The sequence below is a fragment of the Xenopus laevis genome, chromosome 5L, assembly GCF_017654675.1.
Source record: "Xenopus laevis strain J_2021 chromosome 5L, Xenopus_laevis_v10.1, whole genome shotgun sequence".
In the NCBI taxonomy this organism is placed as follows: Eukaryota; Metazoa; Chordata; class Amphibia; order Anura; family Pipidae; genus Xenopus; species Xenopus laevis.
The window spans coordinates 31756226-31769283 of NC_054379.1; the positions used below are offsets into that span (position 1 = coordinate 31756226).

Below are 13058 nucleotides of genomic sequence, written 5' to 3' on the forward strand. Positions count from 1 at the left end.
GTAAATACAAAACAGTATCTTGAACTTGATGGGAACTAAACTAATAAATCCATATTGGTGGCAAAGCAATCCTAGTGGGTTTATTTAGGGAGGAACTCCACGGCGATTTGGGCGTGATCCGACACGCTGCGCAAAAACGCAGGCGTCAAGTAGGATGTGGGGTTTAAATGTTTTAGTAGAGGCTTGCTGATCCAAATTATGGAAAGATCCCTTACCCCGAAAAATCCCACGTCCCTAGCATTCCAGGTAATAGATCCTATACCTGTATAGGACTACTAGCTGTGGCCATGAATGTTTTTTTGAGATATTTTTTGATCAGGAATCACCATAATGCTTTATGATATCTAGGAGTTCCACTATATTGATTCTATGCTTCAGATTAAAGGTGGCCATACACAGGCCGATAAAAGCTGCTGACAGACCGAGTCGGCAGCTTATTGGCCCGTGTATGGGGGCCCCCGACGGGCTTCCCCGATCGAGATCTGGCCGAAAGTCGGCCAGATCTCGATCGGATGGGATTAAAAATCCCGTCGGATCGCGGCCGCATCTGTTCGTTGATGTGGTCCCGCGATCCGACCGCCCGTTTGCGAACGCTAGGATCCGATCATTGGGCCCTAGGGCCCACGATCGGATCAGCCCGATATTGCCCACCTCAAGGTGGGCATATCGGAGGGAGATCCGTTCGTTTGGCGACATCACCAAACGAGAGGATCTCTCCATGTATGGGGACCTTAAGGCATATATTGCAGCTCTCACTTAGACTTCACAGAGAAAGTGTTATTCTGTGCAGCAAAAACACTGACCTCATAATATACTATTTAAGGGAATTTCAAAAAAAGCAAGAAAAAAAAATAATTGCTTGGTTTTGCCAATTAAAAAGCTTTGAACATTGCCCGGCATTTTAGGTATATGTGGCTTAGGTGGAAGAATACAAACAGACTCTAGGCTTGTAAGGCAAAGTATAAATGTGTTGTTGGTGCTTGTTTGAGAATCTGATACTATGCAGGTGTATTTTAGATACTGAATGTTCACAATGTAACAATGGCGTGCAATTCCCCCCAATCCTTTTCTTTTGTACCCCGGAATATTTTCTGAAAATGTCTCAATAAAAACTATGATGCACACAAAAATAAAAAAGCGTTGAACAAAATATCTCTTGCTCTGCAAGAAAACTGCTCCAATATTTAGTCTGTTATACATGTTCTATTATTAGCAAATGTTCAGTTGGTCCTTTTTATACTTTTTTTTAAAAACAGCTTACCATTTTCCATACGCAGGGTTGGACTGATGGGTGCAGGGCCCATTGCAACCCCCAAGGGCCCTCCGCCGCACCCCTCTACAGGGGCTTACTCAATAAACTTGTGATGCCTTCACTAAAGAGAGAAAGGTGGCCTTCAGCAACACATTCCCACTGCAGTATTCTCCAGGAATAAGATGGAAAAGGAAAGTCATTGAACATGAAAATTAAAAGCTTCGTTGGTGGAATCTGATGTGATATTCTGACACAATTTGTACATGGTCTTCATTTTTTTTATTTTGTTGTCGTTTTGAAATATTCGGCTTTTTGTTCAGCAGCTGTCCAGTTGGGATCTTCAGCAGCTATCTGGTTGCTCGGTCTCAATTTACTCTAGCAACCAGGCAGTGGTTACGCCCTCCCCCGAGTGCGTAAATTAAGCCTACCTTCAGTGTGTCGGGGGAGTGTTGGCAGGGTTCGGGTTTGGGCTGGCAGTGCCCACCGGGTTTTTTCTTGGTGTCCCATTGGCCCAGTTCGACCTTGTTCATACGGAGTTCACCGGCTCCAGCGCCAACATATTTATTATTTAATTTAACAATGTTATTGTTATTGTATTACAATCTTCCAATTACTTATCTTTCTATTCAGGCCCTCTCCTATTCATCATTCACACTCTCATTCAAACCGCTGCCTGGTTGCTAGAGTAAATTGAGCCCTAGCAACCAGATAGCTGCTGAAATTCCAAACTGGACAGCTGCTGAACAAAAAGCAGAATATTTCAAAAACAAAAAAAAAAAAAAAAGAAAAACTGAAGACCAAGTACAAATGGTGTCAGAATATCACTAGTGATGGGCAAATAAATTCGGCAGGTGTGAATTTGTGGCAAAAAATGTTGGACACGTGGCAGAAAAGTCGCGCGCCAACATTATTAGGACGCCCATTGACTCGCGGGTGTCAAAATTCGAGAATTTTTCACTGTTTCTTGAACTTCGTGGGAAATTTTTCAGTGAAGCGGGACAAATTCACCCATTACTAAATATCACATCAGATTCCATCAACTACTGCTTTTCATTTTCACGTTTAATGATTTTCCTTTTCCATGGAATGCCTGGAGAATACTGCCGAGGGAACGCGTTGCTGAAGGCCACCTGGCTCCCTTTAGTGAAAACATAACAAGTTTATTAAGTAAGTACCACCTCTGCAATTAGAATTCCTCGGGATCCTTCCACATAGTTTATTGGTTCAGTTTTCATAACCATGAGCATCATTAGGGCAATGCAGTAATTAAGAGTTGTTAGAAAGTGAATTCTCAAACTGCAGATTAGAAAATTAAACTATTTCCTGATTACATATTAATGGAGCACAACAATAGCAGTTGCCATAAGCTTGGAAGGCAACCAAGGGATAAATCTGTGTACTTAATTACCATAAACAATGGCTGCATAGAAATGAAGTTTTATGCGCATTTCCTTCTGTAATATGTCTGATATCAGTACACACTTGACAATTCTTGTTCAATTATCTCTATTATTTAATGCGCTGTGAACGGCTCTGTGTAAATAAAATTAACCACCCCAATTACTTTGAATTCATCTAGGGACAACGTAATAAAAAAAAAAAAAAAAAAATTGTGGAGAATTGGAAGCGGTGACTAATCTAAAAAACATTACAGAAGCTTTCACTTGATTCTGCCTATATTTGTCTGCACTCATTTAAGTGGGCTGCTAATTTAATTACATTTGCCGCCAATGGTCAATCGGAAGAAAAGAGCCTCTATGATTTAATTAACCCATATTCGCTGTACACATAATCAGAGAGGAATCTCCTGCCTGTAATTAGCAGCAATCGGCATTTAACCCACTGGGCGCTAAGACACCTTCGGTGCTGCATCGCCACCAAGAGTTAATAGCCAATTAATGGGCTTCTTTGTGAACTGCAAAGTTTAATTAGTGAAATTGTTTAAGCCATTTTAATGAATATGCATAATGGAAATAATTTATTCTTTTAATATTTTCTTCCCAGTATGAGTATTATTTATGAATAAAAACAATAAGAGCTGAAGTTAGCGAGGTGCCAGTCCAGGCATTGCATTTCAGCCCCACTCTAAGCGAGAAAAAATATAAGTTAGTCAGTGATGCCCACCCTGAAAACACCCAGCTTTGTTCACTACAACTCCCAGAATCCCACCCTCAGCCAAAGGCACACTAGCCATTCCTCAGTGTCTATTCTGAAATTATCAATGACAAGTGTCACATAATGAACATTTTTTTGCCTTAAAGGGACCAAATCAAATGCCCTCTCTATTCTACCCTTAAAGGAGAACTAAACCCTAAAACTATATGTGGCTAAAAATACCATATTTTATATACTTAACAGATTGTACCAGCCTAAAGTTTCAGCTTGTCAATAGCAGCAATGATCCAGGACTTCAAACTTGTCACAGGGGGGTCACCATCTTGGAAAGTGTCTGTGACACTCACATGCTCAGTGGGCTCTGAGCAGCTGTTGAGAAGCTAAGCTTAGGGGTCGTCACTAATTATCCAGCAGAGGTTTTGTCAGTAATATAAGCTGATGCTACAGGACTGATTATTAAATTCTGATGTTAATTGCACTGGTTTCTGTGCTGCCATGTAGTAATTATCTGTATTAATTACTAATGAGCCTTATATTGTGACATTTCTATTCTATGTGTACTATATATGGTGATTGGGTTCCTAAGCTCAGTAAGTGACAGCAGCACAGAGCATGTGCAGTGAATCAGCAGAAAAGAAGATGGGGAGCTACAGGGGCATCTTTGGAGACACAGATCTTTACTGCTAAAGGGCTGTGGTTGCCTTGGGCTGGTACAGAAGCCCAAAACATAATGTACAACATTTCTAGCTACGTCTTTAGTTAGGCTTTAGTTCTCCTTTAAATAGATCATGATATTATGTGAACAAAAGAAAATATTTATTGTAAACATTTTATAAATATTTTTTGGCATGCAAGGAAAACGTTAACATATTTGTATTAAGAGCAATATCATCCCCTAAACTGGACAGCCCTCCAAGTCTATTTTAAACTCAGTAGGTAATTTATAACCTGAGTTTTTTTTTTAAAGTGCACTGCACCTTGCTTGTATGTATTCATAATCCAAAAGCCCTGCTTCTTGCCATGAAAATAACCTAGTGTTATACACACAGAAATGCCCCCCCCCCCATGACTAAAAACAGTTACCTTCTATTTTTTAACTTCTGTACTTTGCTGGGCATATTTAAATCCAGAAATATCCAGATATTCCTATACTGTGCATGTACCCACCTAGGGCAACCCAAGGAATACCTGGAAGCAGGGGTGAAGATGACAGCAAGGTTGTTATGCTGTGGTACAAATACTATTATTCATTTTATTAAGGGAAATTAAAGTATAATAACTGGAAGATGGTTCACCTTTAAGTTAATGTTTAGTATCTTACAAAATGGCCAATTCTAAGAAACCTTTCAATTGGTCTTCATTTTTTCTTTTGTATAGGTTTTGAATTATTTGCCTTTTTCGGACTCCTTCCAGCTTTCATATGGGGGTCACTGACCCCATCTAAAAACAAATGCTCTGCAAGACTACAAACTTATTGTTATTGCTACGTTTTATTACTCGTTTTTCTGTTCAGGCCCTAGCAACCAGATTGCTAAAAATGCAAACTGCTGAATAAAAAGCTAAATAACAAAAACCACAAATAATAAAAAATGAAAACCAATTGCAATTTGTCTCAGAATATCACTCTCTACATCAAACTATGGGGGTTATTTATTTATTTTATATAAGTCTGAATTGATCTCAATATTTTCTGCTACAAACTCCGATCATATCTGCTCGGGTTTTTTGCGCTTATTTATTATTACATTTCCCCGATTATTTGCTTTTCTGAAAAGAAAAAAAAAATCTGATTTTCATCCGGTTTTCACACTTTTTTTTGGATTTTTCACCCAAAACTCAGATTTTTGTCCGAAAACTTCGGGGTATTGCACGAAACCCAGCACGCATCAAAAAATCATTGGGACATTGACTTATATCCAACCTCGACAGGTCTGAGATGCCGGATTTTCTGAGAGTTTTAATAAATTCCAAAAAATTCGCGATTTTTTTAAAAGTCAGATTTTATAAAAAAAAAAAAAAATTTTTCATGATTTTTGCATTCAGAATTTAGTAAATAACCCCCTTAAATGTTAATTTAAAGGTGACAAATTTTCAGCCTCCAGTGAATATAATGCCCCTTTAATCATACTCAAAAATGAATAAAAGAACAATAGCATTTGTACCAAAGCCATGGATTCATTCTAGAGTTTGGCCGACATCAAGTACAAGAAAAAGGAAATCAAGTTAAGAATTGTTTGTTTAAATAAAGCACTGCTGTATTTCAGAGATTTCTGGATAATGAGTTTCCAGATAATAGATTCCATATTAATTCTGTATTCATTTGCTTCTAGAGAAGCTCATTTGTTCTAAGGTATCTGCTCCTACCAGTAAAAATGCCCATGTGCTAGTGTTTAATGTCAGATATCTGCATGTAATATGTGTAGTAATGTTTCTTTGGCATTTTTACACCACAGCCCTGCAGAATTAAAGCTTTAACCAGACACTGATAACAAGTTTACAGATTTAATAATGTGTCAATCATTCAGCTATAGTACCAAGAATATCAAGGGCAGCAAATATGTTTTTTTTCTTCCCAAATCTCACCCCATGTGACCTCAGAGCTTCTGGTATGACCGAGTAAACAGAAACTGTCCCCACATCTCATCTGAACTGACCTTCAGCTTGAGCTACCATGGCACTGGCTCTGGGTCCTCCTAGGGGAATCAGCCGTACAGTTTAGGAAGTGCTCATCTAAAGACTACTCACTGTTAAGAAGCATGAGTCACCTACACGTGTAATTATCTCCCAAAAAAAACACATACTCGCATGTTTTCAGGCAATAACCAAGTCTGCTGTCAGTGGGGATTGATCCACAGTGAGTAAACAGCCTTTTGATCTCTGTACAGTCATTGCCCTAACCTTTAGCACTTGTCACGAAGATATCAAAGGGCAAATGCTAGAATTCCCCAAAATCTTCCAGGTGTCCAGGAATTCTAGACACTCCACAGGTAGGGTTGCCACCGTTTCTGGAAAAAAATACTGGCCTTTCTATATACTTTTCTTTTTTCCCTACTAATACCATTGGGATCAACCATCATTTTTATTGGCCAGGCCGGTACAATACCGGCCAGGTGGCAACCCTATCCACAGGTAAACTATTCCACACTGACAAACTTAGCCAGGGCTCAGTGAAAGAAATGCAGATACTAAGTCAGATCATAAGTAAATATCGGCAAACTGTTCCTGAGCGCTTGTGTGTGTCCCCATGTAACATAACTAACCACGTAACTTAAGGAGGCCATTGGTTGCAGGAAAGATTGTGCATCTTCAATACAGACATGTTAGAGCTGAATCTTCGGATATACAGGTAGAAACAATAGAATTCTACCTGTATCTGATGATCCAACAGTAGGTGACATTCGGGTGCCTTCAAAAGTACCTGATCAAAATCTTTTGGCAAGGCCAATCGACGAGTGGACCAATACCTAAAGCTGGCCATAGACGCCAAGATCTGATGGTACGAATCATCGTACGATCGGACTTCCCCATCTCCCGACCTGCCACTAACCATTCCATAAGCAATCGTACGAAAGTTTATGTCCGACAAAGCTGCTGACAGTCTCCCTCTGAAAATCGTACGATCGGCAATACATGCCTAGATATTACCTGCAGCCGACAGAAATCTTTTAACCTGTCCGACCGACCAAACGACCAATCTCAACCAGACAAAAAATGTCTGGACTCTCCACACACGTTCCGAAAATTGAGTATTCATACGATCAGATCTTTGCGTCAATGGCCAGCTTAAGTCTTCAGCTGATATCAGTCGGCTCGTCTCCCGCCATACATGCACCGAATCTGAAACTAACTATTTTGGATTGGATCCTATTGTTTTTTTTCTAAAAACCCCTTTCTCTCCTTCGGAAACAGACTCCCCAAAGATTTTGTAATTGTGCCCCTAAATCTATCACAGGGATCCTAAATATACTGTATATCACTCCAGCTGTTGGGAACTATATCTCTCATTAATACCTCTGCCTGTCTAGTAATTGTTTTATTGACAGCACTGTAGAAATACAAGTTGCTTTAAAAATGCTGTAAAAAAGAGCCTATGCACCAATGCTCACCAAAAGGTCAGTACAGCAGTTCTGTAGGCCAGCATTTGGGTACCGCCAGAATTCCCACTTTACCCTTTCAATCCTTTTATGGCTACACATGGGTTGATACTCAAATAGTAGGATGGATCAGTCAAATGGTCAGTTGTTGCATTATTGCCCTACATGAGTGTGACATTGTGTGTACACACATAAAGCTTAAATACTACACATACCACAAGAACTAATTCATACATACCGTCAGATATTCCCACTACTAATACTTATTCACTTAAACTTAAGTAAAAAAAAAAACCCAAAAAACAGTTTGAGTAAAGGTCTTGGATTCAATAGGTCAAGTGAGAATAAGTTGAAATCAGAAAATATTTGTCTATTTTATTGCTATGGAATTTTAGTATTTGCTCAAACCCCTCCATAACTATTTAATTTAAGCTCCCCAAGGAATAACAGTAAATATTTGGCACAACCCACAGAGGAGACTGAGAATGAGACTATACAAGGTTATTATGGTTTCTCACGTGTTTGCCATGCTCTGACCTTTATTTCACTTTCATTCATTTTTCTAAATATAAATACAGTAGAAACCCCATTTTACATCCCCTGATTTTACGTTTTCCCTCATTTTACATTGTTGTTTTGTGGTCCCACCTATATATTATACATAATACATTTCCCTGATTTTACATTTTCCTGTATTTTACACCATTTTTTTCTGGTCCTCTAAAAAAACGTAAAATGGAGGTTCTGCTGTAATAGTAATTATCAGAACCAATTATTGCAAATAAACAGATTTGTAAATAAACTTGGTTATGTAGATAATATATACAATTTATTTCACATTTATTGATAATACTGATCTTGTAACAAGAACTCATTTCTGATGCTCCTGGAACATAGCACCGTGGAGATGGTCTCAATCCTCACCTGCTGCATTTTACCCTTAGGGGGTTATTTATCAAAGTCTGAATTAATCTCAATATTTTCTGCAAATCTGCACAGATTTTCATCAGATTTTCACGATTTTTTGGGGATTTTCATCCAATTTTCACCATTTTTTGCAGATTTTTCACCCAAAAACTCAGATTTCTTATGTTTTTTGCCCATAAAATTTGGGGTATTGCACAAAACCCAGCGAACATCAAAAAATCATTGGGACTTCTCCCACTGACTTAAATGCAACCTTGACTGGTCTGAGATGCCAGATTTTCTGAATTGGACATTTCCATCTTCGTTTTTTAAAAGTCAGATTTTTTGTCTGAATTTTTGTATTCAGAGTTTAGTAAATAACCCCCTTAGTGTAACTACATCCTACTTGACCTACCTTAATGTTCTCCTCCAAAAGAGCATTCTCTGTAAAAAAAATATCAGTAGACCAATCGATTTTTCTGTTTCATGTTGAGTATTTACACAGCAGCAACCAATATGGCAGCTCATTATACATATGCATTTAATTATTGAGGACAGGCATGTTCTGGGCACATGTATGCCCGCATATTTAATTGCCTTTTAAAGGAAAACTATTTGGACAATGGAAGGGTTTATTATGCCCTTAATAAAACAAAACCCTGTCCCAAGGCACATTAGAACATTTTATTATAAATGTACCGTTTCACATTAAACGACCTGTGTATATTTTTATCACAGACACCGAGGCTGAATGCAGCAACTTTATTCTGGGGTATTTTAACGTAATTCTTTTTTAATGTAATTTTATGTGAACTATGTTAGCAGCACCATCTTCTATGACAGGGGCAGCATTGGCTATTAATACCCCCATATGGTGTAGTATAAAAGTGCCTCATTTAGCATTTCTTCCTATTGTCCAACTGCAGATGTAATAAAATATTTGTTTTAATGTGTGCATGGCAGTAATATCAACCACTTTCCCGGAGAGTTTAAAATGTGAATTCGGAGATATTCAGATATATCTTGCAATGGAAAACAGACTTTTCTCCGTACAAATAAATGCGCCTTGATTAAAAGAATAAAGTGCTGGAAGGGAAGAGCTCTGCATGTATATTGTGTCGCCTCAGCAGCCAAGCAGTATTTTCGGTTTGGAGTTATCAAGCCAACAGAGCTTATACTTCTGGTGCACTCTGCTCCGTTTCATAAGGTACAGAGCTGGCCAGCCTCCCTCCCTCCATCTCTCCACACACACACTCTCCCTATTGAATCAGTAGAACAGTGAAAATCTTACTTTTTTCCCAAGCAGTGGCATATCAATGAGGCACAGATATGTATTCAAGCTCTGCATGGCTGAGCACACTGTTCAATAGTGCTGGCTCACACGGTATCAGGGCGAGTTATCACTTCCCATGAAGGCGCTCTTATCACTAGGGCCCAGAGAGGTGGCAGCAAATCGCAGCCTTTTCATTTTCAAGGCAGTTCTGCTGAACATTCAAGCTTCAAAGATTCACACTTCCAAAACTCTATAAGAGTTTGTGAACGCTCAATTTGCCAAAACTGTTTACAGTGTAATTGGGCACCGTACCTGTGTCCATGAGATAGCGAAGGCGCTTCTCCACCAGCGCGGCACGGGTGTCAATTTGATTCTGCTCGTTTTCTAGTGCTGCCAATTCTCCGACTACATACTGACTGGTGTCTTTGAACCCTTTCTGTATATATGAAAAAAAGAACAAACAAGAGGGGAGAGACATCGCTTGTAACTTGACTTTTTCTTTTCGGAGATCACTTAGCAAAACACTTAGCCTGACGATCAAAAGCTCTGAAGGACACACAACTGCCAAAACATCATAAAACATATAGAATGATATTCTATCGGAACCTCCTGCTGAACTGGAGTGGCTGCTATCATGTAAAGAATCGGCCAAATCCGTCGCTATTTTCCCTACGTTTCATTATATGCTATATAACATTTTAAAGATAGATCAGGGCTGCGAGCATGAAATTTAATTTGGAGGCATATGTAATATCAAATAAAAACGCCGCAGATACATTATCTGAAATCACCGGAAATATCCTCCTTAATTGCAAAAGGATTAATAGAATAAAAAAAAAAACACAGCTAAGATTTGGGAAGAATATTTCTAAAGGCAGAGAATATAAACACAGAGGGAAGGGCTGTTAAAATAAAGAAAAATGGCTGCCAACGATTCAGTGCAGATAATGGTGCTTGCTATACAGGTATAGGATCTGTTATCTGGAAACCTGTTATCCAGAAAGCTCTGAATCACAGAAAGGCCATCTCTAGTGATGGGCAAATTTATTTGCCAGGCGCGAATTCGGGGCAAATTTCTGCATTCCACTGCCGGCGATTAAATTAGTGAAATTGCCGTGAAAATTCGTCGGCAACCGATACCGGCGGCGATTAATAGCGCCCATTTTTGCGGGAAATTCGCAAATTTTTCAGCGAAATGAGAGAAATTCACCCATCGCTAGCCAATTACCATAGACTCCATTAAAATCAAATAATTCAAATGTTTAGATAATTCCCTTTTTCTATGTAATAATAAAACAGTACCTTGTACTTCATCACAACTAAGATATAATTAATCTCAATTGGATGCAAAACCAGCCTATTGGGTTTATTTTTTTTTAGCATACTTAAAGTATGAAGATCCAAATTATGGAAAGATCCCTTATAAGGAAAATCCCAGGTCCCAAGCATTCTGGATAACAGGTCCCATACCTGTACTGTTAACTTAAGGACAACCACTGGAGGAAAGAAGGTTCCATCCAGCACAGAAAAGCTAATTACTAATATTCAATGTATTAGGTAGAAAAAATATTATGTACTCATAAGAAAAACATTAGCAAAGATGATGTCATGAATGTGGGACACAGTTAAAGGAACAGTAATATTCGCATAAAGTAAGGAACCCGTTATCCAGAAAGATCCAAATTACGGGAAGACCATCTTACATAGACACCATTTTAATTCAAATGTTTTAAGTGTAATCAAACAATAACTTGTACGTGATCCCAAACTAGCCTATTGTGTTTATTCAATGTTTAAATTATTTCTTTTAGTAGACTTAATTTATGGAGATCCAAATTAGGGAGAAACCCCTCACATTCTGGATAACAGGTCCCATACCTGTTTTATATCTTAGTATTTACTGAGAAATGTTATGTTTATGTTTAGTTTCATAGCAAATAACCCACGACTTGTCTCACTGTAGCTGGGTTAAAAAATAAAAAAGAACCACAATAACAGAATGGCAATAAATGATTGATAATTTACTTATATAAACTCTATAATCTGCTGAGTCTATAGTGGATAAAGATTTTGTTCTATTTGGGAATATATAATATCTGTTTGCAGAGCGATTGGGATAAATTCTGGCTGCCTGGATTTTATATTTACTTTAGTCTGTTGTAATGACTTCAGGGCAGGGATTCCCAACGTCACAACGCAAAGATCTCCAGCCGTATTGATTTTCAGAACATCCTCACCTGAGCTCAGGTAAAGGAAGTGTCATTAACACAGGCGGAGGTGTCAGGGTGACTCATTAATCCATATGCTCAGGTGAAGCTGCACTGCGAGGGGTCCCAGAGCTGATTAAAAGCAAGCAGGTGTGCACGCCATTAGAGTGAATGAGAGGGAGTGAACAGTGCTCTTTAAGATATATTGATTGCCACTAACTGCTGATCAAGCCAGAAGCAGCAGGTGAGGGTAAGGCTCCAACACCTGTTTCTTGGTTTACTCATATACCTGAATATATAATATTTTTTTAAGACAGGACTGATCTGTTATTCGGGGTTGCAATCTATGCAGGACAATATGGAATATTTTCTCACTATTTTCTATGGAAATATACATAGGTTTTTGTTGCCTCTAATTCCCTTTAATATCCTCCTAAATCCCTCCAGTCATTCTTACCCTTACAATAGACATTGGCCATGGTGCAGCGCATGGAATAGGAGCCTGGTATTATCAAGTCCCCAAGTAACTGGGCACATATAAAATCAACAAGTTCTGTTACTAGTTGGCAAAAAAATAACAGAGCAAAAGGGCTGCCATCTGTAATGAAGCTCCCTCAACCTAGGAGGCTACAATTATTTGCCCACTGGCCACCTTGGATGAAGGGCTCTGCCAACAAGTAAAATGGGGCCCCAATGATGGGAAAAAGCCCCTCACATTCACAGCCACATTCCTGATCTGCCAGGGCCACTACCCAATTATGTCAAAATCCCTACCATGACCCACCAAACCACTGTACCCCCCTTTTCCCAGAAGGAGATCCTGTAGGGCAAGTATTGGGTCATGGGGGTTTATATCATGCAAGAGACAATTAACTGCGGCTTCATCCCTGCACTGTTATCTTCTCCCTACCACTAATCTCTGCTCCTACCCCATCACACTGCAGCTTTAGGGCTCTTACACATGGACAGTTTTTCCTGCGCTCCTCTGCGTTGCGCTTTCTTCCGTTCAGCCGCAGGCGAGAGCAAGAGTAGACGCACTCAATTATTGTGAAAGGGGCTGTACTCATACAGATGCATGTAAGCGCCAAACGCAAGTTGGGACGCGTGTTGCATTTCACCTGCGTTCGGTGCATACATGCATCCGTGTGAGTACAGTCCCCTTCACAATAATTGAGTGCATCTACTCCTGCGCTCCCCTGCGGCTGAACGGA

At 39.2% G+C, this 13058-nt stretch overlaps 1 protein-coding gene across 8 annotated transcripts in view; it reads right to left on the reverse strand.

Moving 5' to 3' along the window:
* Positions 1-13058, reverse strand: part of ehbp1.L (EH domain binding protein 1 L homeolog) — a 294730-nt gene that overhangs the window by 55655 nt on the left and 226017 nt on the right. For all 8 annotated transcript variants that reach the window (XM_041562642.1, XM_041562641.1, XM_018262832.2 and 5 more), the window contains one exon: positions 9953-10076. In XM_041562642.1, the coding sequence (XP_041418576.1) occupies positions 9953-10076 (124 nt within the window). The remainder of the gene's footprint in view (positions 1-9952; positions 10077-13058) is intronic.